The 26,889-nt window shown below is 34.2% G+C and overlaps 3 protein-coding genes across 26 annotated transcripts in view; 2 read left to right on the top strand and 1 right to left on the bottom strand.

Moving 5' to 3' along the window:
- The window catches only part of LOC122526225 (ankyrin-3-like), a 71,915-nt gene extending 49,287 nt beyond the window's left edge, over positions 1–22,628 (top strand). For 13 of the 21 annotated variants that reach the window (XR_006305996.1, XR_006306003.1, XR_006306002.1 and 10 more), the window contains 6 exons: positions 107–11,656; positions 12,581–12,649; positions 13,699–14,982; positions 16,434–16,659; positions 19,590–19,668; positions 19,765–19,857. Coding sequence is in view for 5 of the 21 variants with exons in the window: in XM_043649497.1 (XP_043505432.1) it covers positions 107–11,656; positions 12,581–12,649; positions 13,699–15,009; positions 19,590–19,668; positions 19,765–19,903 (13,148 nt within the window). In the remaining 16 variants the exon portion in view is untranslated. Of the gene's footprint in view, positions 1–106; positions 11,657–12,580; positions 12,650–13,698; positions 15,010–16,433; positions 16,660–19,589; positions 19,669–19,764 lie in introns of those variants that run through there. The other 8 variants (XR_006306006.1, XR_006306004.1, XM_043649497.1 and 5 more) reach the window with 8 other exon arrangements.
- A 552-nt stretch (positions 22,629–23,180) lies between these two features.
- On the bottom strand, positions 23,181–24,792 carry LOC122526226 (eukaryotic translation initiation factor 1A, X-chromosomal). The gene is made up of 5 exons (XM_043649499.1): positions 24,671–24,792; positions 24,377–24,460; positions 24,054–24,290; positions 23,832–23,932; positions 23,181–23,729 (listed from the first exon to the last, which is right to left on the bottom strand). Exons 1-5 carry the CDS (start codon positions 24,684–24,686, stop codon positions 23,724–23,726), a joined length of 444 nt encoding a protein of 147 aa, XP_043505434.1. The 5' UTR covers positions 24,687–24,792; the 3' UTR covers positions 23,181–23,723.
- A 276-nt stretch (positions 24,793–25,068) lies between these two features.
- Positions 25,069–26,745, top strand: LOC122526529 (activated RNA polymerase II transcriptional coactivator p15). 4 transcript variants are annotated; one of them, XM_043649988.1, is made up of 4 exons: positions 25,069–25,212; positions 25,569–25,639; positions 25,988–26,216; positions 26,317–26,745. In XM_043649988.1, exons 2-4 carry the CDS (start codon positions 25,586–25,588, stop codon positions 26,397–26,399), a joined length of 366 nt encoding a protein of 121 aa, XP_043505923.1. In that variant the 5' UTR covers positions 25,069–25,212; positions 25,569–25,585; the 3' UTR covers positions 26,400–26,745. The 4 variants fall into 4 exon arrangements, with proteins under 4 accessions (XP_043505923.1, XP_043505922.1, XP_043505925.1 ...); XM_043649987.1 differs by having other exon boundaries at positions 25,069–25,217; XM_043649990.1 differs by lacking the exon at positions 25,069–25,212 and adding an exon at positions 25,330–25,345.
- Positions 26,746–26,889: the final 144 nt, after the last annotated feature.

The raw sequence follows: 26,889 nt of genomic DNA, 5'->3' as shown, positions 1-26,889 counted from the left end.
ACGAGCCGGCTTACACTAATGATGACGCAATATGAACGAATAAAATGTGTTCCCTTTAATATGTTACGTTTACAGATGGCTAAAATATATAATACTTAATTAACAGGTGTAATAGCTGATGCAGAGAAAGAAAAGGAGAAGTTAGCGAAGGAAGGGTGGTCGGTGGTTTATGATGATATGCGGGACAGTGAGAAGGTGAGAGGTGCTGTAGGGCAAACATCAATTAACAAAGAGATAGTTCAAAGTTCAGATCTATTTAGGGATGCTGAGTTAGGTATTATTCTACAACCAAAAGTTAGAGACGACATAGAACCACTTATAATCAAACAAGAACGAGCACACGGTGGGAAAAGGGATCCTAAAAAGCAAATTCCTATCCCAAAACAAGCGGGCATTTTAAAGAAGGATACAGTAGTAGAACAACCAGTTGTTAGACAGATTACCGTTATAAAAGATATCAAACCCCCGATAGTTACAGTAACTTCCACAGATTCTGTCATCTTACCTCATAGTAAAGCAGAAGTTAGCGAAAAGGAGAAGATGTCCAAGGAAGGTAAAGAAGTTGATGAAAAGTTGTCGCTAGGTGATATCAAAGGGGCATCGCAACCTGCGAAAGATACCGATATTAAAATTAAAACGACAGAAGTGAAAACCAAAATCGAAACTGATGTTCCGATTAAAAGTAAAGTGGAACAAGATGGAAAATCAATTACCGATAAACGTCAATCCGCGTATAAGGATGTATACGATGCACAATATCCTACAAAGAATCTCGAAGAAGAAACAACAGATACGTCGACAAAGGTGAAGGATAAAAGCGGTGGTATATTTTCGGGTATTTTTAAAAGTCCCAAATTGAAAAAAGGAAAATCCAAAGATTCGAAAGAGACGTCTTTTGATAGCGGGGATGAGGAAAACAAAACTCTCCCGGTATCTGAGACAGTATCAAAACCTGTAACTACACCTCACGATAAAACATCTCCATCAAAGAAAGAGACAGTAACTGTCTTATCTGACATCAAACTAACAACTATAAATTTATTGGAAGATGCTAAAAATACTGCTGCTATCTTACATGCATTACCAGAATCAACCGAAAAAAATGGATCAGTAACAGTTCCCGTAGAAGATAAAAAGGACAAATCGTCAATCGAAGTTCGTACTAAGCCACAAGTAGTGTCAGGAGTTAAAGAAAAAATTACGACTGTAGGAACGAAAAAAGAACAGGTTAATGGAACGTCAACGATGAAACCAGATCAGACAATAGATTCTGTTGATGGAATAGGTAAAAAGATCGAGCGAGAAGATAACAAAAATCTCGAAATAACGTCAAAGAGTAGTCCGATTAAACAGGAAAATATTCCTAAATCCGACACTAAGGAATCACCGAAGAAAGAAGATAAAGATGATAGCGAGACAGGTACGACTGGTAAAGAACGCGGTGGTATATTCGGTATATTTAGAAGTCCGAAATTGAAAGATAAAAAAACAAGTAAAGTAGTAAAAGATTCGTCGGTTGATTATAGCGACGAGGAGCTTAAATCTACGACTGAAAAATTCCTCGAGGAAACGCGTAAAGTTGCTGACGAGGATGCTATTTATACGAGTTACAAGACGGATGATAAAAAACCTATTGCAACAAGTCCAGTAGCTACTTTCAGTGCTCCTACTTACGATAGCTTTGATGTACCGGTAGACAAAGTTAGTAGACATTCGTACGATGTAACGGATAAATTTACACCTGAACAAACTTTATCGCCAGATAAAAAAACTGATAAAGAAACTACAGAAGAGAGCAAGGAGAAAGGTAACTTCTTTGGTATATTTAAAAGTCCTAAACTTAAGTCTAAAAAGAGATCGAGAGATCGTAGCACTTCGAAGGAGAGATCGTTTGAAAGCACAGATGAAGATTCTTATAATGCAGACGTCAAAACTATGGAACGGTCGAGCAAACCATCGATCCAAAAGGAAGAAGAGAGCCAGGAATCTGGATCAGGAGATGAAGGTAGCAAAGAGAAAAGTGGTGGAATTTTTGGAATGTTCAGAAGTCCCAGATTGCAACGTGGCTCCCGAAGTAAATCCAAAGAAAAAAGTTTGCCACCTGAAGTACCGCAAAGTGATTTCAAAGAAACAACAGCCAAGTTTTTGGAAGATACGCGAAATACCGCTGGGCTTATCAGTGGTTATCAACAATCGCATATAATTTCACCACAAAGTCAAGATGATAAGACTAAAGAACAAACTCCACCAATCGAAAAGGTACCTAGTGATAAAGCAGATACCACAGCTCAAAAAGTTGTTAACGGTATAAAGGATGTAAAAGATGCTGCAGCAAAAGAACTGAAAGAAGATACTAAAGCTGTTAAAGATGCGCTTACTGCTGGTGCTGGTGCTGTTGTGGATGGTGCACAATCAGCGAAAGATAAAGTTGCAAAAGAAAGCAAAAAGGCAAAGGACAAAACATCGGGATTTTTCTCGGGTATTTTCAAGGGAACTAAGCAAACGGTTGAAGACGTATCCGATGATGTTAAAGATTTCGTAGAAGAAACGAAAACCGAGGTAGCGGAGAAAGAGGCTGGTGCAAAAGAAGCAGCTGCACAAGCTGTAAAAGCTACCGATGATGCAAAGGATAAACTTGTGGCTGGCGTTAAAGATCTGAAAGATAAGACAGTAGCAAAAGTAGACGATGCAAAGGAGAAAACAACTGCTGGTGTAAAAGATACTAAAGATAAGACTGTTGCAGTGACACAGGAGACCAAGGAAAAACTAGTGACCATCACAAAAGATACGAGAGACAAAACAGTAACTGGAGCACAGGATGTCTCCGAGAAAGTAGTAGCTGGAGTAAAGGATGTAAAAGACAAAACAGAGAAAGAAGTCAAAGACCTCACCAAGAAAACAGCAGCTGGTGTAAAAGATGTTGAAGATAAAAGTGCTTCAGTTGTTGCAGAAGTAAAAGACAAAATTGTTTCTAGTGGAAAGACAGCCGCTGATAAAATAGAAACCACAGCTCGCGGAGTTTCGGATAGTGCAAAAGACGCAAAAGATGCTGCAGCAAAAGAACTAAAAGAAGATGCTAAAGCTGTAAAGGGAGTAGTTACCACAGGTGCTGGAGCTGTTGTGGATGCCACTCAATCGGGAAAAGATAAGGCTGCAAAAGAAACGAAGAAAGCTAAAGAAAAAACGTCTGGATTCTTCTCGGGAATATTCAAAGGAGCCAAACATGCGGTAGAAGATGTCTCTGGTGATTTCAAAGAATTTTTAGATGAAACTAAAGCAGAAGCTGCTGAAGAAGAGGCACGTGCAAAAGAAGCAGCTACTAAAGCTGCAAAATCTGTAGATGATGCTAAGGATAAAGCCAAGACTGAAGTTAAAGATCTAAAAGATAAAACAGTAGAAAAAGTGCAAGATGCGAAAGAAAAAACAGTAGCTGGTGTTAAAGATGCAAAAGATAAAACTGTAACTACAACGCAAGATATCAAAGAGAAAATTGTGACCAGTGTTACAGATGCTACAGGAAAAGCAGCAAGTAAAGCGAGTGACGTTACGGAAAAAGTAGCAACTGGTGCAAAGGATGTAAAAGATAAATCAAAGGAAAAAGTAAAGGATGTGACGGAGAAAACAGTAGAAGTAATAAAAGATGGAAAAGAAAAAACAGCTGCTGCAGCTACAGATGCAGGGGAAAAAATAATCTCTGGTGGAAAAGCAGCTGCTGCTAAGGTAGAAACTGCAGCACACGAAGTTGCTGATGGTGCCAAACACGCAAAAGATGCAGCAGCAAAAGAATTGAAAGAAGATGCTGAAGCTGTGAAAGGTGCAATAAGCACTGGCGCTGATACTCTTGTGGACACAGCTAAATCAGCTAAAGATAAAACTGCGAAAGAAGCTAAAAAAGCTAAAGACAAGACATCTGGATTTTTCTCGGGTATTTTTAAAGGAGCCAAGCACTCAGCTGAAGATGTTTCTGCAGATGTTAAAGAGTTTTTGGATAAGACGAAAGCCGAAGCTGCAGAAGAAGAGGCTCGTGCTAAAGAAGATGCTGCGAAAGCTGCTAAAGCTTTAGCAGAAGCAAAAGACAAGACAATAGCTAGTGCTCAAGATGCTAAAGAAAAAACAGTAGCCACTGTTAAAGATGCGAAAGAAAAAACTGTTGCTGGTGTTAAAGATGCAAAAGATAAAACTGTAAAGACAACGCAAGATATCAAAGAGAAAATTGTGACCAGTGTTACAGATGCTACAGGAAAAGCAGCAAGTAAAGCAAGTGACGTTACGGAAAAAGTAGCAACTGGTGCAAAGGATGTAAAAGATAAATCAAAGGAAAAAGTAAAGGATGTGACGGAGAAAACAGTAGAAGTAATCAAAGATGGAAAAGAAAAAACAGCTGCTGCAGCTACGGTTGCAGGCGAAAAAATTATTTCTGGTGGGAAAGCAGCTGCTGTTAAAGTAGAAACTGCAGCACACGATGTTGCTGATGGTGCTAAACATGCGAAAGATGCAGCAGCAAAAGAATTGAAAGAAGATGCCGCAGCTGTGAAAGGTACAATTTCCACTGGTGTTGATACTGTTGTAGACGCTGCCCAGTCGGCGAAAGACAAATCTGAGAAAGAAGTTAAAAAAGCTAAAGATAAAACATCTGGATTTTTCTCAAGTATTTTCTGGGGATCGAAGAGCTCGGTTGATGATGCTTCCGATGATGTTCAACAGTTTTTGGATAAGACTAAAGATGAAGCCGAAGAAGAAAAAGCACGTGCGAAAGAAGCTGCGTCACGTGCCGCAAAATCCGTCGATGATGTAAAGGACAAGGCTGTTGCAGGAATTAAAGATATAAAAGATAAAACAGTCGAAGGAGTACAAGATGCGAAGGAAAAAACTGTAGCTAGTGTTAAAGATGCAAAAGATAAAACTGTAACGACAACCCAAGATATCAAAGAGAAAATTGTGACCAGTGTTACAGATGCTACAGGAAAAGCAGCAAGTAAAGCGAGTGACGTTACGGAAAAAGTAGCAACTGGTGCAAAGGATGTAAAAGATAAATCTAAGGAAAAAGTAAAGGATATGACGGAGAAAACAGTAGAAGTCATTAAAGATGGAAAAGAAAAAACAGCAGCAGTAGCTACGGATGCAGGAGAAAAAATAATCTCTGGTGGAAAAGCAGCTGCTGTTAAGGTAGAAACTGCAGCACACGGTGTTGCTGATGGTGCCAAACATGCGAAAGATGCAGTAGCAAAAGAATTAAAAGAAGACGCCGAAGTTATGAAAGGTGCAATAAGCACTGGCGCTGATACTCTTGTGGACACAGCTAAATCAGCTAAAGATAAAACTGCGAAAGAAGCTAAAAAAGCTAAAGATAAGACATCTGGATTTTTCTCGGGTATTTTTAAAGGATCGAAGCACTCAGCTGAAGATGTTTCTGCAGATGTTAAGGAATTTTTGGACAAGACAAAAGCCGAAGCTGCAGAAGAAGAGGCACGTGCTAAAGAAGATGCTGCGAAAGCTGCTAAAGCTTTAGCAGAAGCAAAAGACAAGACAATTGCTGGACTTCAAGATGCTAAAGAGAAGACAGTAACCACTGTTAAAGATGCAAAAGACAAAACAGTAGCTGCGACGCAAGACATCAAAGAGAAAGTAGTGTCGGGCACTAAAGATGCTAAAGACGAAGTCAAAAGTAAAGCACATGATTTAACGGATAAAGCAGTAACTGGTGTAAAAGATGTTAAAGATAAAACAGTCGAAGGAGTATCACATATTGCTGAGAAAACTACGGATGGTGTAAAAGATATAAAAACTAAAGCAGCTTCTGCAATTACAGCAACAGGAGACGGTATTACTTCAGGTGGGAAAAAAGTTGCAGATAAAATAAAAACGACAACTGACAGTGTAACAGAGACTACAAAGGATGCAAAAGATGCTGCAGCGAAGGAAATTAAAAAAGATGCTGAAATCGTTAAAGGTGCTGCAATTTCTGGAGCTGATGCTGTTGTAGACAGTGCTCAATCAGCAAAAGATAAGGCTGCAAAAGAAACCAAAAAAGCTAAAGAAAAAACGTCTGGATTTTTATCTGGAATATTCAAAGGTGCTAAGCACGCTGTTGACGATGCTTCTGAAAATGTGAAAGAATTTATTGAAGATACAAAAGCCGAAGCAGATGAAGAAAAAGAACGTGGAAAGAAAGCTGCTTCAGAAGCTACTAAATCTGCAACTGATACGAAAGATAAGATCGCAGATGAGTTTAAAGATCTGAAAGATAAAACAGTAACAGGAGTACACGATGCTAAAGAGAAGACAGTAGACACTCTTAAAGATGCAAAGGATAAAACAGTAGCTACAACTTTAGATGTCAAAGATAAAGTAGTTTCTGGAGCTAAAGATGTTAAAGACAAAGCAGTAAGTAAAGTACATGACATCACGCATGAGGCAGCAATTGATATGAGGGATGCAAAAGAAAAGACAATTGAGGGTGTAAAAGATGTAACGGATAAAACAGCGACCGGTATAAAAGACGTCAAAGATAAAACTGTTAAAGCAGCAACAGTAGCTGGAGACACAATTGTATCTAGCGGTAAAAAAGTTACCGAAAAAGTAGAAACTACAACTCACGGAATTTCGGAAAAAGCAAAAGATGCGAAAGATGCAGTAGCGAAAGAATTGAAAGAAGATGCCGAAGCTGTGAAAGGTGCAATAAGCACTGGCGCAGATACTCTTGTGGACACAGCTAAATCAGCTAAAGATAAAACTGCGAAAGAAGCTAAAAAAGCTAAAGACAAGACATCTGGATTTTTCTCGGGTATTTTTAAAGGAGCGAAGCACTCAGCTGAAGATGTTTCCGCAGATGTTAAGGAGTTTTTGGATAAGACGAAAGCTGAAGCTGCAGAAGAAGAGGCACGTGCTAAAGAAGATGCTGCACGAGCTGCTAAAGCTTTAGCAGAAGCAAAAGACAAGACAATAGCTGGTGCTCAAGATGCTAAAGAAAAGACAGTAGCTGCTGTTAAAGACGTAAAAGACAAAACAGTAGCTGCGACGCAAGACATCAAAGATAAAGTAGTGTCGAGCACTAAAGATGCTAAAGACAAAGCAGTAAGTAAAGCAAGTGATGTTACACATGCAGCAGTTACTGACGTGAAGGAAGCAAAAGGAAAGACAATTGAAGCAGTACAAGATGTTACAGAAAAAACAACTGCAGGCATGAAGGATATCAAAGATAAATCTACTCTTGCAGCAACAGAAGTAAAAGATAAAATAATTTCTGGTACAAAAACGACTGCTGATAAAGTTGATAAAGCAGCAGAAAAGGTTGCAGATGATGCTAAAGATGCTAAGGATGGTCTAGAAAAAGAATTGAAAAAAGATGCAGAAGTCTTAAAGGGTGCTATTATTACTGGTGCTGATACTGTTATAGACGGTGCTCAATCAACAACGGATAAGGCCGCAAAAGAAACGAAGAAATCGAAAGACAAGGCAACTGGCTTCTTCTCGGGTATTCTAAAGGGAGCTAAGCACGCAGTAGAAGATGTCTCTAGTGATTTCAAAGAATTTTTAGATGAAACTAAAGCCGAAGCTGCCGAAGAAGAGGCACGTGCAAAAGAAGCAGCTGCTAAAGCTGCAAAATCTGTAGATGATGCTAAGGATAAAGTCAAGACTGAAGTTAAAGATCTAAAAGATAAAACAGTAGAAAAAGTGCAAGATGCGAAAGAAAAAACAGTAGCTGGTGTTAAAGATGCAAAAGATAAAACTGTAACTACAACGCATGATATCAAAGAGAAAATTGTGACCACTGTTACTGATGCTACAGGAAAAGCAGCAAGTAAAGCGAGTGACGTTACGGAAAAAGTAGCAACTGGTGCAAAGGATGTAAAAGATAAATCAAAGGAAAAAGTAAAGGATATGACGGAGAAAACAGTAGAAGTCATTAAAGATGGAAAAGAAAAAACAGCAGCAGTAGTTACGGATGCAGGAGAAAAAATAATCTCTGGTGGAAAAACAGCTGCTGTTAAGGTAGAAACTGCATCACACGGAGTTGCTGATGGTGCCAAACATGCGAAAGATGCAGTAGCAAAAGAATTAAAAGAAGACGCCGAAGTTATGAAAGGTGCAATAAGCACTGGCGCTGATACTCTTGTGGACACAGCCAAATCAGCTAAAGATAAAACTGCGAAAGAAGCTAAAAAAGCTAAAGACAAGACGTCAGGATTTTTCTCGGGTATCTTTAAGGGAGCTAAGCACACAGTTGACGACGCTTCTGATGATGTTCAAGAGTTCTTAAACAAAACAAAAGCTGAAGCGGAAGAAGAAAAAGCACGTGCTAAAGAAACTGCTTCTAGTGCTGCTAAATTTATAGAAGATGCGAAAGAAAAGACTGCAGCTGGGTTACAAGATGGTAAAGATAAAACAATAGCCGCTGTTAAAGATTCGAAAGATAAAACTATTGCTACCGCGAAAGACGTCAAAGAGAAGATTGTATCTGATACTAAAGATGTCGGTAACAAAGCTGTAAGTGGAGTGCAAGATATCACCGGTAAAGTGGTATCCGATGTAAAAAGTACAAAGGATATAACAATTGAAGGAGTCCATGGTCTTACGGAAAAAGTAGCGACTGAATTGAAGGATGTCAAGGATAAAGTCTCTGTAACAGTTGCAGATGCAGGAGATAAAATTAAGTCTAGAGAAAAGAAAGCAGCTGATAAAGTAGAAACTGCAGTTTATGAAGTGGCGGATGGAACGAAGCGTGCGAAGGATGCTGTAGCGAAAGAACTGAAAGAAGATGCCGAAGCTGTAAAAGACTCATTTGCCTCCGCTACTGGTGCTGTAGCGAGTGATGCACAATCAGCAAAAGATAAAGCTGCAAAAGAAACCAAAAAAGCGAAAGATAAAACATCTGGATTCTTTTCGGGCATAATTAAAGGAGCTAAACACGCTGTTGAAGAAGTTTCGGAAGACGTTAAAGAATTTTTGGCAGAGACGAAAGTCGAAGCTGCTGAAGAAGAGGAGCGTGCGAAAGAAGAAGCATTACGTACTGCAAAATCTTTAGAAGATACGAAAAATAAGATCGCTGAAAGTGCTAAAGAACTAAAGGATAAAACAGTAACAGAAATGCAAGATGCAAAGGATAAAACAGTATCTGCTGTTAAAGATGCAAAGGATAAAACAATTGTTACAACGCAAGATGTCAAAGGAAAATTAGTTTCTAGCACTAAAGATGCTAAAGACGGAGCAGTTAGTGGATTACAGGATGTTACAGAAAAAGTTGTAGTTGGTGTAAAAGACGTAAAAGATAAAGTAGATTCTGCGGTTGTTAAGACGGAAGGAAAAATTTTATCCGATGGAAAGGAAGCTGGTGATAAAGTAAAAGTAACAGCACATGAATTTAAAGAAGGTGCAAAAGATGTAAAAGATGCTCTTACAAAAGAAGGTAAAAAAGATGCTGAAGTATTAAAGGATGCTGCTATTGCTGGAGCTGATGCTGTTGTGGATGATAGTCAGTCAGCAAAAGATAAAGCAGCAAAAGGAGCAAAGAAAGCTAAAGAGAAAACATCAGGATTTTTCTCTGGTATATTCAAAGGAGCAAAACAAGCAGTAGAAGATGTTTCTGGTGATTTTAAAGAATTTTTAGATGAAACTAAAGCCGAAGCTGCAGAAGAAGAAGCGCGTGCAAAAGAAGCAGCTGCTAAAGCTGCAAAATCTGTAGATGATGCTAAGGATAAAGTCAAGACTGAAGTTAAAGATCTAAAAGATAAAACAGTAGAAAAAGTGCAAGATGCGAAAGAAAAAACAGTAGCTGGTGTTAAAGATGCAAAAGATAAAACTGTAACTACAACGCATGATATCAAAGAGAAAATTGTGACCACTGTTACTGATGCTACAGGAAAAGCAGCAAGTAAAGCGAGTGACGTTACGGAAAAAGTAGCAACTGGTGCAAAGGATGTAAAAGATAAATCAAAGGAAAAAGTAAAGGATATGACGGAGAAAACAGTAGAAGTCATTAAAGATGGAAAAGAAAAAACAGCAGCAGTAGCTACGGGTGCAGGAGAAAAAATAATCTCTGGTGGAAAAGCAGCTGCTGTTAAGGTAGAAACTGCAGCACACGGAGTTGCTGATGGTGCCAAACATGCGAAAGATGCAGTAGCAAAAGAATTAAAAGAAGACGCCGAAGTTATGAAAGGTGCAATAAGCACTGGCACTGATACTCTTGTGGACACAGCCAAATCAGCTAAAGATAAAACTGCGAAAGAAGCTAAAAAAGCTAAAGACAAGACATCTGGATTTTTCACAAGTGTTTTTAAAGGAGCTAAACACTCAGTCGATGATATTTCTGTAGATGTCAAAGACTTTTTGGACAGGACGAAAGCCGAAGCAGCGGAAGAAGAGGCACGTGCTAAAGAAGATGCTGCACGAGCTGCTAAAGCTTTAGCAGAAGCAAAAGACAAGACAATTGCTGGACTTCAAGATGCTAAAGAGAAGACGGTAACTACTGTTAAAGACGCAAAGGATAAAACAGTAGCTGCGACGCAAAACATCAAAGAGAAAGTAGTGTCGGGCACTAAAGATGCTAAAGACGAAGTCAAAAGTAAGACACATGATTTAACGGATAAAGCAGTAACTGGTGTAAAAGATGTTAAAGATAAAACAGTCGAAGGAGTATCACATATTGCTGAGAAAACTACGGATGGTGTAAAAGATATAAAAACTAAAGCAGCTTCCGCAATTACAGCAACAGGAGACGGTATTACTTCAGGTGGAAAAAAAGTTGCAGATAAAATAAAAACCACAACTCACAGTGTAGCAGAGACTACAAAGGATGCAAAAGATGCTGCAGCTAAGGAAATTAAAAAAGATGCTGAAGTCGTTAAAGGTGCTGCAATTGCTGGAGCTGATGCTGTCGTAGATAGTGCTCAATCAGCAAAAGATAAGGCTGCAAAAGAAACTAAAAAAGCTAAAGAGAAAACATCTGGATTTTTCTCTGGTATAATTAAGGGTGCTAAACAAGCGGTAGGAGAGGTCACAGATGATGTGAAAGAATTCTTTGAAGAAACCAAAGCCGAAGCTGAAGCTGAAGAGGCGCGTGCAAAGGAAGCTGCAACGCGTTCAGTTAAAATGGGAAAAGATTCGAAAGATAAAACTGTAGATGCTGTCAAGGATACAAAAACGAAGGCAGAGGCCGTAGTATCTGATGCTGGACACAAAATTACAAGTGTTACCGCTGCTTCTGAGGATTATTTCCTTCCCAGGGAATCTGAAGATAGACGAAAAATAAATGAACAATTTGGTGGTAGAACGACCACGATTATAAGTAGTAAAATAATTTCTCCTGAACAAGGAGTTTCTACACCAGAAGGTTACGGTTTTTCAACATCTACATTCGATCCCAAACCTGGTATTACCACAGTTAGTTCCATTGTTAGCAGTGATCAGGACTTGGTATCACGGGATAGATCGAAAAAGATTTCGCGCATTCCACAACGTATTAGTACTTCTCCGGATGACAGAACTGAACAGCTAAGTACAAATTTGGGTTCAGGTAGAGTAGTTGTGATATCTAGTGAATCAGAGCACCTTGAACCTCACACAAGACAATCCGTCACCACAGTCGTAACAAAGTCTGTGCGGACGGCAGCAACACCACCACCCAGTCTCGCCGAGTTCACTGACAGTAGAATCGAAGGTATCTTGCAATAATTGCGTTATTCAAATTATATTCCAGCTGTGTGTAACATAATTAATTATGTTGTTGCTTTTCTCTGTAACTTCAGTTTTAATAGTTATACAAAAACGTGCAAACTAGTCGTGCACTTTCATTATTTATAATCAATTCTAACTTTCTAATCTAAATCACTTTCAGTCCACTAATGTTACCAACTTGTTATTTATAGGTAATACATTCGTACGAAAAAATATAGAGAGGAGAGTGGAATGATCTTTTTTACATTATTTCAGATTATCCACGTTATTAAATAATAATAATAATCATAATCATAATAATAATAATAATAATAATAATAATAATAATAATAATAATAATAATAATGATATTCTTCCGCATATACTTATTGCTAATTTGATTAATTACATTTTCATTGAAATTTGTATCAGTTCATAATATTTAATCGGAAGATAATACTTTGGGGTACGAATGTGTTCGAAAGATATACTTGATTGGTGAAGAAGTATAACAATTTCCGCGTTTTTATTTACTGCGCTGAAGCCCGTATTATATTTCTCTTGTTTTAACATTTATTTAATGCATGTTTCCAGGTTTTCCATACAATAAGTTATATTATTATCAACTATTACATCACATCATATAAAATAATTTTTTTCATATATGTTAAGTGTAACAGACTTTATTTGGAAGTCCTTATTTTTTTTTTCTTTTTTTTCTTTTCGTTATAATATATAACATACAATTCACATACTCTTTATTCCGTAATTTATTTCATTGGATTAACAGGACACCACAACTATAGAGAAGCATGACCAAGGTATACCATGCAGGGAAACATCATTCATTTAATCTTTGTTACTTCATTGCTTTCAATGTTAATTTGATTTATGTGTCAATATTTAAATAACATTTCTCGTTTTACAGATGTAACAGAAGAAGCTGCAAGACGAGCACAAAACCTAGTTCAACAAACATATTCTGTGACAAAACCAGGTAAAGTGGAAGTAACAGAAACGCAATAATCACGAACACAGATCACAGGTCAAAAATCAATGTATTAGCAAATTCTATTTTGGTGCCCTCATTTATATTTAGCTTTATCTTCCATAGTTAGCACCTGCCGACGCTTTCACACTAACGGATACTGTGCGCATGTTTCTTACTAAATATTTACCAGTATCTGCCCAAGAGAGTATACATGTAAATTTGAATAACACATTGCTGTAATTTAGATACTATAGTGGTTTATATGTAACAAGAAAATGGTCATTAATCTATTGAGTGGTAATCTGTTGAAAAAACAAATATGATTTATAATAAGTCATTTCATAAATGTATAATAGAGACTGTCAGGTAACTAATGGTACAAGAGAGCAAGAGGTGATTCTACGTAAAGAACTAAACATTTTTGATTTAGTTTTTCACGTAGAATCAACCCCTGTTTGCTTGTACCATCAGTTACAAGACACTCTGTATATTCTAAAGTATTTAAACTCGTTTTTCTTAGAAGTATTTATTAAAAGAATTTCATATCCTTATATAATATAACAATAATTAAAATATCTCTTCTTATAGATGCTTAGTCAAATGAATTATAACTATATTATATATAAAGTCAAAATCACTTATCTTCTAATACTCTACAAAAGCTTTGTTTAATATATTAAAACGTATATATTTTAGAGTAAACTTTGTAATGGTCCGTTTTAGTAAGATTCAAGCGTCACAATTAGACACTGTTTAATGAGTGTTTTTTTTATAAACAAACTAATCCTGTTCCAGTATTGATACTAACTAAACTTACCGTAGAAGTGCGACGTACACACCCACGTACATGCGGAAACAATGCGCGTGAGCGTGCGTGTGTGCGCGCGCGCCTGTTAGTGGGTATGCGCGTACACACGCATATGAATGTCAAGCAGACACGCTGAATCTTTAAGTCCAACTCCCTAAGTTGGATTAAAGTGATCAATTCTTAGTGTGTATCAATGTGCTTTATGTCCTTGTTCCTGTTCTTGTCCATGTCCTTTTGGATGGGTCAGGGCATGATTCGGCTGAGATTGATGGGACTGTAGAGAGGCATGCTACTTCTGCTCCAACAAAGCAACCTGTTCCCGCCCCACGTCATTTCACCATCAAGTCGTCCGCCAAAGCTGATTTTCGTCTAGATCTTGGAGACGCTTCACGAACACCACATGGTCTTCAAATAAAGAAACCATACGAACGTTCTCCTGAATCTCCAGAAAAAAGCAGCCCTAAATCCAAGATTCCTGTGAAAATAAGGAAACAGATGGAAGACGAAGAGAATCTCAAAATTAGTAAAACCATAGAATCAGATATTCGTACCCGATCAAAGATGGAATCTCATATTCCTTTGTTAAGATCAACCGATGTAGTACGTATTACGAAAGATGAATTGTTAGACAAAGATCATAAGACTCTGTCGCAATTAAATACCAATCGTCCTATCGACGAAGATAAGGATATTATAGAGACTGAATATTTGACGAAGAAGGAAAACATCGAAATGTATCCATCGAAAGTATTTGACTCTGATAAAACTTATACTACGGTGACAACGATCGTGTCTTCCTCGGATCAAACGATCGATCCCGACAAATTAAAAGAATTCATGCAAATGGATGAAGTATTGAAGACTGTTAAAACGGTAACTACTACGATGGAAATAACAGATTCCGGATATCCTACGGAAGTTGTTAAAAGGGAAACTACTAGAATCACCGAAGTTTCCCCTGATCTTAGACAGATTAGCGAAGATCAAACTAATATAGGATTAAATACAAGTAACAATAGTAGTCAAAGTATGAAAACAAATGAAGATGGAACATTCATAGAAAGAGTAACAACGATAAGGCATTTTACTGGGCCCTTTTATTCGGAAAAATTAAGTCAATCGATGTTAGAATCGATGAGACCTGGAGATGATCGATCGGATGATCCATTCTTTTCATCGGACATGAAGACGTCGGAATGCGAAATTGATAGGGGTTACGTGAAAGCTGGAAAATCGGAAAGCGATGAACGTGACACATGGGCGCAAGCTGCTGCGGCAGAATACTCCATTAATAATTCGGAGCAATGGGAAACGCAGCTATCTTTAGACACGTCACCTGGTTCTGGTAACGGTGACATTTATACAAAGAACGATAGTTCGCGGCACGAATTGAACAGCGACACAGATAGTGATGGTTCACCTCGGCCAAGAAGAAGATCCCCATGCAAGAGACGTACTTTGGGCAGTTCTAGCGGGTCGGACGTAGCACTGCACGAAGGTGCAGAACTGTCCCCATTGGAGGACGACCAAGGTACCGCACTCACAGCTAACCTTCTAAGTAAGCAATGTACGAATCCCGCTAACCAGTTACCTCGGATACGTAATTGCGTCCGTACATAGAGTATTTTATTATATCGGTATGCTTTATTTTTCATTTGCTTTTTTATATATTTCGCATGTACACGCAATCTCGCACAGGCCTCTGTTATTCAACACCGGAACGTAGCTACGTATTTTGTAGTTCGTTCTAATTTCAACGGTTCACTCTTCTACGGGATGAAGTTGTAACTGGCATATATTTGGACTGTTTATCCCTTCGGATCATTAAAAAGGCGTTTGTCTCGACATTTTCTCTATATTGATCTCTTCTTCGGATTAAATATAATATAATATAATAATACTTATCGCGTGTGTTATATCATTCGGTTAGTTACAATATTCTTTTTAGAAGAGAATCTAGTTGGTGCGACACCTGTGGCAACGCTTCTATTACTTTTATTTCTGATCTTGAAGTAGTATATGTGCGCGCACTGGTCAGCAATGTCTTAAAAGGGAACTGCATGACATTAAGATCTCTCTACGGTGTATTTTAATTTGATGCATTTTACCGTACGAGGTGTAGGGCCGGTAATCGGTATTTGTATGGTGCAAATCTAAAAAAATTGCGATTGGTTGCAAAGAAAAACAAAGCTTGTGTACCAGGATCACAAACTTATATACGTGTGTGGCTCCTATATTACATATCATGGGTAAGATATGCGTCCTACGGTGTATTGCTCGGATTAACGTGCTTCGTTATTTGGAAATGTTATCGGTGAAAAAAAGATTTTGCCTTCCTACCGTTGGTCTTTGCTGCGATATGGACAAATTTGTCATGAGGGGCTTCTGGGGCTAATGTATTATCATTGAAAACTCACTTGCAATAAGGCGTGTCTGTACATTCAATTTCGTGCTCTTGTTATTAGTATAATGAAATGGCAAATACGCTCGAGTAACTTATATTACATTTCGACTATTCACATTTTTCTGTGTATTCAAGTTAATTAGAACATTTCATTTCTCATTCAGAATAGGTTGATCAGTCTTTTTTGTTTAATAAACATAAGGTATTTAACAAAGATATTTAACAAGTAAATAATTCCTATTTCATTAAACAGCTTTCATTATTTCATTAAACATAATCGAATATTCATTAAATATCTTTCAAACGAACATAAGTATCTCAGTCTAATCAATAAATTATATTTCATTAATATAATATAATTGTTTCATCTCTCGCAAAGAAATTTTTCAATAACTTTGGGAAAAACGAAAAGATCGGTTATGTTGTGATTGACATTATTACTCGCCTGCTGTTTCTTCATACTAATTATATGGAACGGGAGACATCGTGAAATTAAAAATAAAAAAAAATAAAAAAATAAAGTAATTATAAAAAGTCCATAAGCTTGAAAGAAATTTACGAAAGGCATAATCTTTAAGTGACAGAAACAGACAGTACGGTACGATCAGTTTGCTCGAGCATGCAGTGCAGTGTGATAGAGACGAAGCCTAGGACGAAGACTACCGGTAGGACGAGCTGTGCTTGTTGGATGAGCGCAGCAGCTGCTGTATTGATGGTCCTACTAGCAATTTTACTTACCGTGGAGCCACGTACATTCCAACGTGCCATCTACACTCTCTCTAACAATATCCCGAGGCAAGCTGGGTACGATTATACCCTTCATTTTATTCTTCTCTATAAAGTAACCACTCAGGTCGAGCTTAAATTTGTAATATTAACTCTACGTCGATACCACTTATAAAAAGAAATTTTAACATTTCGATGCATCTTTAACGATTAAAAAAATAGTTTTCCTATCCGTGAACATCCCGTATAAAATGCATATTAAATGAACAAAACTCTTGATATTATATTTATATCCTGTAGGGGGTTGTAGATACTGGAGATATTTAATTAGTTCGCAATTAAACAGCACGTTGCTACAACGAAAGTTCGGTTCCCCACACCGAGTCGCGCTATTTTTTTTTTACTGCCCAAATTTACAGTATGCCCGATTTAATAAAATGTGTGTCGGCTTAATACATAGAAAAATTTATATAATCAAATTTAAAAATATCTACACATACGTTGTTTTGTATTAACAATTAGATTATTCGGATTGCAGTTATATCCAACTGACATCTCCTGCGAGGAATACTTTGAATCAAATTTATAGCATATATTCTCATGATAATGACTTCTACAATCTTTCATCATTTTTCTCTAAATGCAGGAAAATCTCAGTGGTCGTAAAGGTGTTATTCAGACAAAGTTTCGGATAAATATTTGGCCAGTCAGTCATCATGTCTAGAAAATGTCCGTTGCTATATATTCTAATCCTATCATGACAATAAAACTTATATATTAACGGACATGCATCTACAAAACACGCAAGATCATACATACATACACACATACATACATATAATACAATTTAACCGACACAGGTGTATCCTCTACAATGATATTCTACAATTTACATACATTGAACAGGTAACTTTGATTCTTAAGGCAGGTGCATGGAGGAATAAAGTTTTCAATATGGAAAGAATATGCAAGCTTTCTTTTTCTCATAATTGCCGTCTACTTTAAACGATTATTATCAACTGTTGTGTTTTGCATGGTTTTTTTGATTATTAGCACTATTTTTTCGCATGACATTCCCTATCACTCCTTTGAACGTTATACTCATGTAGCATCTGATAGTTATGTGTAGTCTTGTGTCTCATCTCAAAAAAAAAAAAGGCAGATGATTAATAATTAATTATTTTCAAGCGTTTATCAGCTAGTGCACGTACACATTGAGAAAAGTTCGATACATCTCATTCTCTTAAGCATCCTTTTAGTTCTTTTACCCTTCTAGCTCTTCTGACAATAAGCCACGCAAGATAAAGCTAAAATGTAGAGGGACCAACAATCGTGTTTTTAGTCACGTTAGGATTGTTAGGCGAATCGTCATGTAAGTAAGCCTTTATTTGTGTATATAGTATATACAACAAATATATATATACATACACTTAAATACATGAATGTATACCTATACATATATACGTAAGAGGATTAAAAATTGCCCATTACAAAATGCTCTGGATTAGAAGATCGTCCGAGATCACATTGATAATTAACTTTATTATTATATGCCGAAATAAGTGAGTTTTAACGTGAGAACTAATGTAACTTTCCTTTTCTTTTCAATAACGCAGGTACAAAACGCTAATGTAATTAGCATATGTCAAACGAAAGATCCTAAGCTTGTAGAAATGCACATTTCCTTCGCTAAGTATAGCTAATATAAAGCTTGCAATATAATATTCCAGTATTATTTGACCGTTCGTCTAACAATACTAACTAATGTAGTTAGTACGTGCCCCTTTATCAATTTTCGATTAGTATTCTGAGCGTATGTGATACAAACAGTTAGAAAAGAAAAGAAAAATAGTGTTTCCCTTGGTCGAAAATAGTAAGTAATCAAATTGTTTTCATGGAACAATGAAATAAATATTAGAAATATGAAAATAGTATCAACGAAAATAGAGACACACTCGATTATTTTTGAAGATTACATCAGACGATAAATATATTTCTATTACGTTAATGTGGTTAAGATGTAATTAGATTTCGAGATTTCGCACATTGCACTAAATCGTTTGTGATAGTAGCATTGAAATAAAACAATATCATCGGCTTAATTTTCAGTAGTATCGAATTTCTATTGATGTACTCGTTGTTCTTGCTTCAGTTCGACCGATGAAAACTCCTATTAGATCGTATTGCAAAATATACGTAAAAACATATATTTTGATTGTACTGATAATATATTGAGTACTCGTATCTCTTACAACTAACTGCTAAATGCTTTATTCGGCAGCTTTTATCGGCGCTTTACACGAGCTCGCTGCGTGCAGCACAATTATACTGAGAAAATCAATTTGTTTATCTCAGTTTAAATGAGCATACATTTTTTGAGCGCTGACACGACAGTGCTACTTGCCAATATCTAATATGTATTGGAAGAAAATCATTCTCGAAATACGCGTCTATAAAATTTCTAAGGATCGTTGTCAACGCAACATTAATTCAATTCTAATTTACATAAACTCGATAATAATATATAAACTCATTTCCTTACTTATTTATTAATATATATAAAAAAAAATAAATCGAAAAATAAATTTGTTTATTGTCCGTATCATATGGCTCGTCGCACTGGAATATATAAAAAGTCCGTTTGAAAACATCGAGGCAATATCAATCACGTGCAACGTATTTTCCACGAAGTATCTAATTTAAACGTGTCTAGAAGAAGCGTTATAAAAAATAATTGTAAAAAGAAAAGAAATTATAAAAAAAAATTGCATAATGTTTGGCTGGTTGAGCGAAAATGCGTATTATATATTTATTATGTATCGTCAAATGTTTAGCAATGTTGCAACTTTTTTTTTATATGTGTCTAGTATTATTACCCCTTGTTTTTGGGCATGATGTAAAATTGAAAGGTATAAGATTGGTACTTGTCTTCATGTGAACAATCGACATAGCAAAAGTGCTTACATATTTACAATAAAGTGGTTGACTAATTTTCTTTTGTTACGCAGAATCTGACTTTTTGCAACAAAGCGAGCCAACTTTTGTAGAGACCACAACGACCGAAGTGGATCCTTTAACGCAGGAAAGGTATTCACTTTATTTTGCTCGAACTTTTTCTTTACGATCTATCCCATAATTATTTTTTGTATCGAGAGATGTTTCAATCGAATTTTATTTTCACAGAATAACAAGAACCGTGCAAGTAGTAACGACGACAACAACGGCACCGATGACAGGTGGCATAGCTGTGACGGACGATTTGCGAGAATCCATGCAGAAAATAGTCGACCAATTTATGACAGAGGAAAGGAAGGGCCAGTGAAGATGTGAAAGATGAGAAACGCGATAAAAAGAATAAAATAATAATAATAATAATTAATAATAATAATATATTAATAATAATTATAATAATAAAAAGAAAAAAAAAAAGAAACAAATTATATCGTCAAAGGGATGTAAAATCTCTCTAACATGGGATTATAATATTCTCTTTCGCGTTGACCTAACGAAACGTCTGTTCGAAGAAAGCACCCCACTCAAATTCAATATCCGATAAAAATACAAGCTCTTCATTCTCGCGGCGACGTTACCCGAGAAATAAATAAATAAGGCATATACTACGTACTATGTATTGTAAGACGTTATATCGTCGCGTCGCTTATGGCCTACGCTTCGAATTTGCTTGCCCTTCCGTTCCGTTTCGTTGCCTTATAATATTTTGCGTTTGAACTCGTAATTATTATTGATAATATATGTATGTATGTATATGTCGTTGCTAGTCCGACTAGCTCTTGCTAGTCTTCACTATGCCAACCCGTCCACGTACAACGCCTTCTCTCGTGTTGTTCAAAGCAAGATAAGGAAACGAATCGTTTTTGCCTTCAAATAAAAAATTTTCGAGGTAAATCAATGTGTTATCGATCGGACAAAAACAACAATAAAAATCATATTCAGATGATAACAAAAAATTAAGAAGATAATTAAACGAAACGATGACAAATATAGACGACGTTTATCCGAAACGAACGATATTATGCCATGGCGAAAGCAAATACTATATTTATAGTGTATAATGAAATCTCGAATTAAATGGCGAAATTAAAACGACAGATTTTACATTGCGGCTTTGCTAAATGGTCGCTGGGGAGTCTGCTTTAGCTTTAGAATGACTGTAATGTCTATCTGCGCAATACATCGCTTAATTAGAACATTAAACTTCTATTCATATATATATATTTCTGTCAGTGAATTTCACACAGATGATCTTGTTGTCGCTCGTCTCAGAAACGAACTTAACAATAAGTGCACAATAAATTGAAGGATCGAAAAGTCGTTTTTGATTTGATTGACAACGAGAAACGAATGTTTTTATTGATCGAGGCGCAATATAAATGTAACTTATTTAAAAGAATATTTCCTAACAATTTATAATTATATATATGTTTATATACATATATATATACATATATATAATTAAATATATATATATATAATTTCTTAGCGTAACTTATACAAAATGTACTATTATACAGTTGTAATAATGACAAGATTATAACACGAATATTTTATTTATATAGCAAAAGAAAAGAAAAAAATAAGAAGAGAATAAATCATTGGTATAATGTTAAATGCGTAAAATTTTGAAACGAGAGTAATGTTGTTGGCAATCTGTCCATATGAATTGTATAAACTATAAAAAGAAAAAAGAAACGAGGCAGCACGATAATTATAGAAAATATATTGTTTAAATCTATTGGTTTGAATTCGTCTCAATAAATAATAAACAATGTTAGCTTTCAATGTACAACACAAATTTGAAGAAAAAAGTAGGAGGAAAAATCATGCATATGTGTATTGAAAAGAATGCTACGAATAAGGCGTTCGATTCATATATGATACATTGAAAGATATAATTATTACATATACGAAGTTTATAACTTATTACTTGTAATGATTGTTAAACTACAATTAATAGACTTGCCTAGAGCCTATTTGACCTAAGGACCAAAGGCACAATCACGCGCGCATCAAAGTGAATGAAATATTATGCTCCAATGTATTGTAACATTTAGTGTAATTTCACAAATGTTGCGATACCGGTTATTTAAACATTCTGGATAAATCAAACTACGGATTACACCGAAAAAAAATGACTATTTTCCATAATTTATGTGCAAACACGCATTAACGTCTGCTAAAGGAAAAACGTTCCCGTAAATACAAGAGTGATTACTATAACATACTTATTACACAATTCGGGACGACTATTTAAAATAACCCTTTGACGATATTCGATATTTGCTATCTATTCACGCGCGGATAAAGCTATTAAAGAAGAAAGCTATAAAGAAAGCTTTACAATGATAAAGTTCTATTCAATTCTACCGGCAGATTTTGCGCAACAGCATAATCAAAATGACGATAAAAAAGAACTCCATAAATCGGTAAGTTATATTAGTGTATAAAAATCAAGAACGACAAAGTTACGTCAAAGGGTTAATATCTTCTACTTTGTTATGCATTGTTACAGTAAGTTAAAGAGACCAATCTATAGTATATCATTATTTCTTGTAATATATCTTATATATTACATGATACATAGATCTAAGAAGTATTTAATTTTCAATCTCGCATTAGTAATTTTCACAAATCCCATAATTTTGTACAGTCAACTTTTTCTGAGTAACATGACATGCACGCAATCAGCAATATCCATTTTACTCTGTGCTATTATACATGTGTCTCTGCTATTTAATATATCATGTGTTAAGTTATAATATTGTAAAGGCATTGCACGACATTATATCAACCAAAAAGAGAAGGTATGACGTATATAGCACTGTGTGGTTGAATTATTAATGACAGCATAATAAACAAAATGTTCTAATGAAGCTATAATGTATTAAAAAAGAAGAAAAAAAACAGGAAGAACGAAGAAAGGCAGAATTCGTTTTGTCTTGTCCTTTTATTCATAGATAAAGCACAAATTATGCTGTAACGTTTCTTGTCATGTTTTAAATCTCATTAAAGTAATAACATTCATTCCATATAGAAGTCTTATACTCTAATATTAATAATAATACAATATTCAAAGAAAGTATTAAAAACACTCGCTTATGAATGCACGCAATCAATTTCAACATTTGGTAAGTATATCATTGATGAAATAAATAATCCAATAGAAATTACCATTAAAATCGACAGAAACAAATTTGTTTTACTTTTCACACTTTTCAGAACATTTATATAGTATATTTAAAAATTAGATAAGCAAGATATGTTCTATCTTTGATCCTTTGATTATAATAGAGTCTGCTGTTAATACGTTACCGTTGTCTAGGAAAGTCGAATTATTGATTTCTTATTTAAGTTATATGTATATTTTTATTACTCTTCTTATTATGAAAACCTTGACAACAGCTTCCTAGAGTCAACAGCACACGGTGTTCCACAGCAGTCAAACATCCAAGTACTAGCCATGACTATCATTGTTTAACTATAGTGATCATTAATTTAAAGTTCTTAATTTAAGCAGAATTTGGTTTAGCTTAAAAAGTAAGGAAATGGTTTATGAACTAGCTTGGAGTAAAACAATCTTCTTTCTAATAAACAGTTTTTAATGATGCAGATCAATACATATAAAAATTGACGTTGTACATGTATATATATATATATATATATACATTTTTTTCGTTTAAAGTGATTATGCATTCATATATCATCAAATTACTTACAATGATATACAAAGAAAAAACTAAAATAGAGGTACATACAATAATATTGCTTACTTACATTTCTATTAAGTTTACAGCAATATAATGCACTTTAAATGAATCTATATAAAAAAAAAAATATCTATAAATTAACTCACAACGATATTGCTTTGATGCGTGACATAATTTAGATACAAAATATTTTTATATATATCTCTGACAAAACTTGAAAAAATAATACTATTGCAAAACAAGTATGATATTAATTGGAAACATGTTATTTTATTCATAGATACAAGAAAAATTGGCTACTTATTAGAAGCAAAATTTGCTGTTTTAATGAGGATTCCATAGTTGCATCTATTGAAATAAATAGATACTCCTATACCATTTGACACCATATTTTGCATCTGATTGTATAATATATCATCAGATCTGTAAAAGTAAATGCGTGTATGATTATTTTGTATGTTATTTTATACTAGAACACACACACAAACACACGACGCATTGAAGTATTTTTATTTTTCAACTTACGTTGTCTACATCATCTTCATCATCATCACTGATTTCATCACCAAACTCGATGTCTTCATCAAAACCATCTTCGACGAAGGTAACAGTATCATTGATGCGTACTAAAATGATAACATTTTTTTATTATCAAATATCGAAGCTTTAAAGTAAATATATCATAAACTTAATTTCAGTAAACAAAATTGTTTACATTAGGTTGTATAAGATATTATTTATACTTACCAGTTTCAGGAAATTCACCATATGTTTTCAAATTTCGAGCTTCATCAGATGTATATTTTAAAATAACATCTGCTTTAGCATCTTGGTAATCCCGAAGACCAATTAAAATGATATCACCCTGATTGATCCAAACTTTTTTACGCAGTTTGCCTCTTATGTGGCACAATCTTTTGACACCATCAAAACACATGGCTTCTAACCTGCCGTTACCGAGCATCTTTGTTACTTGAGCATACTCTGAGAACAATTTCAATATTATTTTTATGTAATCAAAAAATAACCTATAGATCAATTCAGACATATTTGTATGTTTAACATTGTACCTTGACCATCTTCTTTAAATACCAACTCTCTCTTCTCTGTTTCATTCTCATTTTTACCTCTTCTCCTATTTTTACCTCCCTTTCCTAGAAAGATAAAGTAATTGTTAATAAAATATATCGAACATGGATCAATAATTATAATTAAAATACAATAAAAAAATGTACATTTCAATACACGCTTGACATTGTTAGGTTATAATAAACTAATCACATTTTACTATGAAAATTAAACGTAGTACGAACATTTATATTTAAATATAAGCTTTTAAAATAAAAAATACTTAATTTACTGACCCTTATTTTTCGGCATGATTAATTAAAGATGTATTAACTTGAATATAATTTTTCAGAGACTACAAAACACGACCACTAGGACAAGAACTACTACTTCTAAGCTTTGCTTTTTCTCTTGAATATATACTACCTTTCGAGAAAGAGATGTCGCTAGTTTCGCTCGAAAGACGAATTTCCAATGGTCAACGCCTGCATACTGAATACTATGATTAGAAAAATGATTGGCTATTAAATTGGACAAATTTCTAATATGATAATTGTTTAACAAATATAAAAACATTTAATTAATAATTTAATATTTTTTAACATTCTATCGTTATTGATACAATATAAATACATGATATAATTAGTACTTTTTAATATTGATTTTATTTTATGCATTTTACTATGTGCGTGCGTGTATGCATGTGTGCATAAAAGCAGTACACACTGAAATATAACGAATAGGAAGAAAGTTTAATGCAAAACGACCAAGTTCGATTTTAGAAACTGAAACGGTTTTTTGAAGAAAAGGGCTAACAAATTTTATTAAGAATATATATTATATGTAAGTTTATTTTAAATTTAAGTAATTAAATATAAATAGTTTATTTTTTATTTTAATATTCCAGAGTATATCCTATATAATATATAATAGAATCATGTTTATATATATATACATTTATATATATATATCATATATAAACATGCATGTTTTTTAATTCATAATTAATTTACATCAACGATAAATTGTTTAATAAAATTTACCAAAATATAATTAATATTCAATATATAAGCATATTAAAATAACATATATATTATTGCATACAATTTATAACAAAATATTTTCTGAAAGTATTAAGTTATTCAATCAAACTTTTATCAATTTCGGTCGCTAATTAATGTTTTTATATTACAGAGATTCTAATTTATAAAATGCCGAAATCAAAGGAATATGTCTCGAGCGATAGTGATAGCGACAGCGAAGTGGTAATTTATATTTTATATTTATTTAGGGTTATCTTTAATTGCATGCAGAATGCATTAAGAAATTTGACATTCAAATTTTCGTTATTCAAATTAACTTTATTTTGTGACAATATTTGCTTTATATAATGTAAAAAATAATTTTCTTCGGATATAAGTTTATATACAGGGTGTCCTTTAATTGGTGATTTTAAACGAACAAGGAGTTATTCTATTAGATGTAGAATTTAATTCGGTGCTTTTTATAAACAAATTTATTTACAAAGTAATACATCTATTATTCTTCTATATAGTCTGCATTATTTTCGATGACTTTAGTACACTTTTCCATTACATTGTAATAATTAAAAGGAACAAGTAAAGAAGAAACAAAGAACAGAAAAAGGAGAAAAAGCTGTTCCAAGTAAAAAGTCAAAGAAAGAAACTAAAGAAGTGGAAGAACCGAAGAATAATGAGGAAGACGTATGGGATTTAGGTGGCAGACGACAAGTAAATGTTCGAAATTTTAAAGGAAAACTCTTTGTTGATATAAGAGAAATGTACCTCGATAAAGAAGGAGATTTAAAGCCAAGTAAAAAAGGTATATAGAGTATATTAATTTGATTTATATTTTGATAAAAAAGACATTTGTAATATATAATTAATAATAGTTAATTAATAGATGTTTTTCTTGAACGCAGGTATTTGTTTAAATATGATACAATGGCGCAAATTCATGTCAATCGTTGAAGAGGTTGATAAAGTTGCGAAATCAAAATGTTGATAAATTATTATTTTAATTGTTAATTAAAATCATCTTATTTGATTATAAGATGTTCATTTTGGTTTTCTTATTCTGTCTTCTTTGATATTAAATATTTTATTCAAATAAAAATCTTTGTTCTTTTTTTAAAAAAATGAACAATATAATATAATTTTCTTTGTCTTACAAGATTGTCGTTTCAAACTTTACTATTAAATATTATTTGAAGTGTTATTATCAAGTTTTCATGTATCAAAAAATAAATATTTATTATACCTATTGTCATGTTCCAAACTACTATTAAATATTATTTGAAGTGCTATTATCAAGTTTTTATGTATCAGAAAATAAATATTTATTATACTTATTCATTAAATTATTTTTACTTAAATGAAATCCTTATTTCTTATTATTCGTAATTCAAAATAGAAATCGAAATAGAAAATAAATTTAGTACAAACAGATTGATAAAATTGAGAAAGCATCGTTGTATAGAGTGACTCATAAGTCA

The sequence above is a fragment of the Polistes fuscatus genome, unplaced genomic scaffold (assembly GCF_010416935.1).
Source record: "Polistes fuscatus isolate 324 unplaced genomic scaffold, CU_Pfus_HIC Scaffold11, whole genome shotgun sequence".
Lineage (NCBI taxonomy): Eukaryota > Metazoa > Arthropoda > Insecta > Hymenoptera > Vespidae > Polistes > Polistes fuscatus.
This window is presented reverse-complemented; position numbering and strand designations above follow the sequence as displayed.

Bases quoted from the DNA above. Each gene is read 5' to 3' on its own strand.
- LOC122526226 (XM_043649499.1), bottom strand. The intron at 24,291-24,376 runs GTACAATGTTAA...AATTGTTCTCAG, and splicing joins ATTTAAAGAAGATGGTCAAG to AGTATGCTCAAGTAACAAAG. The intron at 23,933-24,053 runs GTAAGTATAAAT...TTATCATTTTAG, and splicing joins TGGTGAATTTCCTGAAACTG to TACGCATCAATGATACTGTT.
- LOC122526529 (XM_043649988.1), top strand. From the start codon at position 25,586: ATGCCGAAATCAAAGGAATATGTCTCGAGCGATAGTGATAGCGACAGC. The intron at 25,640-25,987 runs GTAATTTATATT...AATAATTAAAAG, and splicing joins GTGATAGCGACAGCGAAGTG to GAACAAGTAAAGAAGAAACA. The intron at 26,217-26,316 runs GTATATAGAGTA...TCTTGAACGCAG, and splicing joins TTTAAAGCCAAGTAAAAAAG to GTATTTGTTTAAATATGATA.